The sequence below is a fragment of the Eulemur rufifrons genome, chromosome 9, assembly GCF_041146395.1.
Source record: "Eulemur rufifrons isolate Redbay chromosome 9, OSU_ERuf_1, whole genome shotgun sequence".
Classification (NCBI taxonomy): Eukaryota; Metazoa; Chordata; class Mammalia; order Primates; family Lemuridae; genus Eulemur; species Eulemur rufifrons.
The window spans coordinates 18,289,734-18,295,733 of record NC_090991.1 but is presented as its reverse complement, the minus strand read 5'-3'; the positions used below and the strand labels follow the sequence as shown (position 1 = coordinate 18,295,733).

At 43.7% G+C, this 6,000-nt stretch overlaps 1 protein-coding gene across 2 annotated transcripts in view; it reads left to right on the top strand.

Annotated features, from left to right (window-relative positions):
- Nucleotides 1-1,297: 1,297 nt before the first annotated feature.
- The window catches only part of NLK (nemo like kinase), a 149,458-nt gene continuing 144,755 nt past the window's right edge, over nucleotides 1,298-6,000 (top strand). For both annotated transcript variants that reach the window (XR_011234841.1, XM_069480990.1), the window contains exon 1: nucleotides 1,298-2,726. Coding sequence is in view for 1 of the 2 variants with exons in the window: in XM_069480990.1 (XP_069337091.1) it covers nucleotides 2,269-2,726 (458 nt within the window). In the remaining variant the exon portion in view is untranslated. The remainder of the gene's footprint in view (nucleotides 2,727-6,000) is intronic.

Below are 6,000 nucleotides of genomic sequence, written 5' to 3'. Positions count from 1 at the left end.
AGGAGTTAAATCAGATAAGTGAAGTCATGCGAAAGAAAGACATTTTATTTTTATTTTATTTTTTTTTTCTCTCCCGCTCCTCCTCCCAAGAAAGACATTTTAGTAAGATTTCAATGACTGAAACTTAATTAGAAAACATGGAAGACAATTACTATTTCTGTGGTTAAGTTTACTTTTTTTTTGTTTTAATGTGCCCCAACAGCTTTATCATCTGTTGAGAGTGGAGTTCTGAATGTTGGAAATTACTCCTCTTTTTGCCAAGACCAGGATTAACCATGTAGAACCAGCCATAGGCTATGAAATGTCAGTCTACTGAGTTTCTTCTGTGACTGTCTTCTTGGTGGGTAACCTTGGACCTTCAGTTTCTGAACCTCGACATTCCTTTTTTCTCCCCTTATCTTGCCACACTTCACGCCTTAAAAGCGGTAGTACATGGCTCCTATCAACGAACCACAGATGATTTGGACTCCGCCTTCTTTATCTCGGTCCCGCCCACTTTAAGACCACACCCCTTTCGTTTGGCCCCGCCCCTTGAAGAGGTCGTCTCCGATATGACAGCGAATTCTCCATAATCCTGCCCTATAGGACATCTGAAGGGCGGGACCTAGATCAATCTTTTTTTCCATTTGTTAAATCAAGTGTCTATCTGGCTCCAGTTCCGCCCACTTTATCTTCAACCCAAGGATTGGTTGCGCTGTTCTTTGTTTCCGGCTCATGATTGGTTCTTTCATTCCGCCCCTCTCTTCCAGCCTTTGCAGGCGGGATTAGCACGCAGCTTCCTGCTCCTGCCAAAAAAAATAAAAGAAGAAAAAGAAAAGAGGAGAGAGGCGAAAGAAAAATGTCACGAAGATCTTTGGGTTTTAATTGGCTTTCAGACTTGTCGGTCAGGCCGAACTCTCCCTTTTGATTGGTTTTTCTATCTGCCCATCCCGGTTAGGGGGCGGGATTTCCCCAGGAGACCCTCACCTGGTTGCCACTGGCCGAACAGTGCGCCTGTCTGAAGCTCCCGGCCCAGGATTGGAGGCGGACGCGGACAGGTGGGCGTGGATTGGCTAGGGCAGCCGGTCAGTGTGAGGCGGGGGCGGGGCCTCGGCGGCTGGTTGCGCGTGTCCGCCGCTGGCTCCGCTCTATCCGGCTTTGCTAGGGGAGGTGAGTCCGGCCGCGGCGGCACCGGCGGCTGAGGAGGCGGCGGCTGAGGAGAAAGCGGCCGCAGCGGCTGAGGAGAAAGCGGCCGCGGGGACTGAAGCCGGGTGGGGGGGAGGGGGGGAGACGGAGCAGCCTTGAGCCCTGCGGGGGCCGTCGCACGGGGGGACCCACCCGCTCTCCCCCCCAACCCTCCTCAGCAGAAGCAGCCGGCGGCGGGGGCAGGAGTCAGCCCGCTTCCGACCGTAACCCGCCCGCCTCCCGGGGCTCCTATTCCTTGGCCCCGGGACCCTAACCTTCTCCCGGGGCGGTTCCCTCTGTCTGGGCGTCCGAGTGCTGCCCACCCCTCTTTCATTCCTCCCTGCACCTCCTTACCGTCACTTTTGCCCCGGTTATCTTTCTCCTCTCTGTCCTGGCTGTCGCCTCCTCTCCTCACTCCAGCCTCCTCCGCTGGCTTATTCCGCCCAGGAAAGTTTAGTACCCCCCGCCCCGCCCTCCAAATCAGGTCAACCTGACTAGGAGTAGGGGGAGATGTAGGAAGGCCTGAGAGTTGGAGGGGGGGGCAGCTGGAAGCTGGTTTCCCTGAAAATTTCCCCCCATCTTTTCAATTTAGGGTGGTTGGAATTTTTAAAAATTGTGTTTTTGAGGAGGTGGTAGGTGTTTAGAAAAGGATGTGGGAATGGAAGGGGTAGATGAGTCAACCCTCTTACAAGATTCCAAGGGTGGTGTGTTGCCTGATCCTTTTCGTGTGTGGAGTTCAGGGGGTCGGGAGGTTTGGCCTTTATTCCCACATTCAAAGTTGGAACCTCCCCCAAATTAAGAATGGAGTTTTAGTACCCACTTGTGGCAGGAATCCTGGGGGGAAGGGGTCCTTTTTTCCTTTTTCTTTTCTTTTTCGTTTTTCTTTTTTTTTTTTCCCTTTTTTGGCAACCTACACCCTTCCACACACGCTCACCCCAAAATTAAACACCAAGATCCTCTAAGTTGTTTGGATTGACTGATGAAGACATAAAGCCAGTTACGCTCTATGTTTTTCGAGGTGGAGTGAGTGGTTTTGCTTCATTTTTAAATGGCCAAATGACAGCTTGACCCAGTTTGCTTTCCAATCAAAGGGCATTTTTTTGAATGTCTCTTTGTGGCGCAAGAGCCAATGCAAAAATGATGGCGGCTTACAATGGCGGTACATCTGCAGCAGCAGCAGGTCACCACCACCACCATCACCACCACCTTCCACACCTCCCTCCTCCTCACCTTCACCACCACCACCACCCTCAACACCATCTTCATCCGGGGTCGGCTGCTGCTGTACACCCTGTACAGCAGCATACCTCTTCGGCAGCTGCCGCAGCCGCAGCAGCGGCTGCAGCTGCAGCCATGTTAAACCCTGGGCAACAACAGCCATATTTCCCATCACCGGCACCGGGTCAGGCTCCTGGACCAGCTGCAGCAGCCCCAGCTCAGGTACAGGCTGCCGCAGCTGCTACAGTTAAGGCGCACCATCATCAGCACTCGCATCATCCACAACAGCAGCTGGATATTGAGCCGGATAGACCTATTGGATATGGCGCCTTTGGTGTTGTCTGGTGAGTATCAAAGGAAAAACACAACTTCTCATGGTTTCTCCTCATGGTTGTGATTGGGTGAGTCAACTGTTATGGTTTTCTCCATGTTGACCAAAGTGGAGCTCAACTGTAGGAAGCCACCCTCACTTAATTGGTGAAGAGGCCTAATGCGTTGGCTGTCTAGGCTTGATAAAGCACCTTCTCACGAGTAACACACATAAGTTTGCTGTCTACCAAACTTTCCTTTGAGAACCTAAGCAAGACACTGAATGTAGGATCAATAGATGAATGTATGAAATACTCATCTCCTGCAAAGACCTTGGTCGTCTCACATGTGTTTTGATCATTTGCTCGGTTGCATTAAATGTCAACGACCGACCCAACCTGGATTGCTTTATAGTAAGTAGTCTTGTCATTAGGATATACTTTACATAACTACTTGCCTATCCTTTCTGTCTTTCTACTCCTTATTTCGTGATCTTGATCCTCAGAAGAATGGCAGGGCTCATTGCTTGAGTGGTTTATTTTAAACTGTAAAGCTACAGTTGGGAAGTATGTAGCTTTAGCCTTTTGATAAGAATGCATTAAATATAGCATCACACATGAGTACCACAAATGAGGTTAGTAGACTAGCTATGCAATGGCCCACATTCGGTGTAATGTTTTAGTGTCATTTAGTGCCTCTTAAGTTACCGTTATCCCTTGGTCAGTTGCTGTAGTGGGAAATATACTTTTTAAACAAATGAAACTGCTTTACTTTTGCTAGGATATTTTAAAAAGTCTAAGGGTTTTTTAAATGTAACATTTTGGTTTATTTACCCTTTTTAGGAAGATTAGTAGTTTATAATAGAATATATTTATTCCTATCAAAACTAGAGTGAAATGAGTTGTTTTTTTTTTCCCAAGGATTAAGAATTCCAGTGTGGATAGATGAATTGATATTTTCAGTGTATCCCAAAATAGATTCTTGTTAATGTCTAGAAAAGCCCTCATTACCACAGGAAAATGAACTCTTGCAGCTAGCCTGGTAAATATCTCCTTTCTTCATTGTTTTTGAGGCTAAAATTGATATGAGTATCATTTTCACATTATAACTGGTCGCCTTTATTTATATTTCAGATTTTATAATCTAGGCTACTAAGTGATCTGATCCTTTTAAAAAAAAACTAATAAAGTCCTGTGTTTTCTTGCTAGTCTCCAAGGAGGTTGCTGCTGTAGCGGTCCCTTCTCCAAGGTGGGATTCCTGGTGGGAAAGAGTAGCTGGTAATGGTACCGCTCAGTCGCTCTGCTCAGGGACCTGCTGGTTCCTGCCTTCCTTTCTTCTCTTTTCATAGGCTATCCTTAGAGATTTCACTGTTAACTTCCAATCCTTGCCTAACCCTTGAGAATTTCCAAGTTTCTGTTGGGGACTGGGGGTAGGGGGTGCAGCAGTGGCAGAGGCAGACAGGGAAAAGGTTGTTCCTTTACATTTTGTCATTGATTTACTATAATAACTTTTAGAATTTGGATTTTCTTAGATCTGGATGCTTGCTTTCTTTTCAACGTTTTGCATACCATGCAAAGAACTAGGGATACTTAAAGGGAAATGAGTTGCAGCATTCTTGAATATATTATAAAGGCATTATTTACTTGCATTTCTATCAAAAGGTGATATGTCTGTCTTCTAGAAGTTTTAACTTCAAGTTGGTGGTAAGGGAAAAGATTTTTTTAAAAGGGAGGGGCAGTAAGGAACTGAAGTGCTGAAACATCTCACAAAGCAAATATTCTGCTAGTGGGTACTATGGATCACTGCTATCTGAAAATCCAAATATGTTTGATTTGAATCCATTCTAGAGTCTACTACCTGTGAAGTTTGTACCATGTACTTGCAGTACTCCTTTGTGCATCATCTTATTTCATGTTTGCCTTGTCTCACTGACTACATTTGTAAGCCCCTTGAGGGTAAGGACTGTCTTCTGTAGTACTTCTTTTTCTCCCTAGTACCTAGCACAGTGCGGTAGCATCTTTACTGCTTGGTTAATTGATCTCATAAACAGATCTTTCTTTGTTTTTCCTTAAACAACAGAAAGTTACTTCTCACAGTTCTGGAGGCTAGAAATCCAAGATCAAGGTGCAGGTTTGATTTCTTCTGAGGTCTCTTCCTTGGCTTATAGATGGTCACCCTCTCACTGTGTCTTCGAGTGGTTCAGTTCTCCTTTGTTTCTTTAACCAAGTTTTCTAGTTAGCTGCATTGAGTATTTTTATCAGCTGTTACAGGTGAAATATAATTTGGTATTAAAAAAAGGGAAGAGTTCCAGGTGTATGTTTTAGTATGCAAATACTTTTCTATTTTTATATTTACATATTGATGACTTGCTGTCTGAATTGCTTATTATATTTGAAATTTATCTGCTATGTGATCTAAGTAAGATTGTTAAAACTAGAGATCTGAAAACCAGACTGAATTGCACTAGTATTCTGATACCCAAGTTAAAGATATTAGTTAGGTTTTTTACTTTTTAACGAACTGAAACAAATTTTTCTTTGTAATTTAGAAAGCACCTTATGAATCTGAAACTACTATATTCTAAAAATGATTAAAATGGAACATAAAAATATTCTTCCAGTGATACATCATTTGATTCAAAGTACCATATAACTACCTGGATAATATAAGATTCACTTAGATTCAAACATATATTCATTTAAAGCATTTTGCAAGTATTTTTCTGGCATAGCATATGACAAGGACAATATCTGCCTCCACTTCTTTTTCTGGACATGCATCCAGTCGTACTAACTGATAGCTAAAAAAGCAGTATGTAATTTTGAGAGATACTGTTGTTCCTCCACATAGACAAGGAGAGATATTTGTAGAAGTGATGCAGCATTTTACTAGATTTATCACTGAACAGTTTAGTAGTCTCTACCTGACTTATCTTTTTGCTGAATTTAACTAGTGGAATAACTTATCAGTATCGGACAGTTGTGTAAGACTAGTGAATCACCCATTAGCTTGTTGGTAAAGATGGTGCTTTGACAGTTCAATTAAGGTTTCATTAACAACTGTCTGCTGTGTTTTATCTCAACGTAAGTGTTCCAGTTTGCCTGGTAATGTGATTGTGGGGTAGCCTGAGATACATTCATTTCCATTGATAGGATATTGTTCATGGGTTATCAAGACATCATGTATAATTTGACTTTCTTTGTCAGATGTCGTAGCTTCCAAAATCCCAAATGGACAATTTCATAATGCAAAAACAAAACACAAAACAACCCACGAACAGTAACCTCAGTCATTTGGTGAGGGCAATAT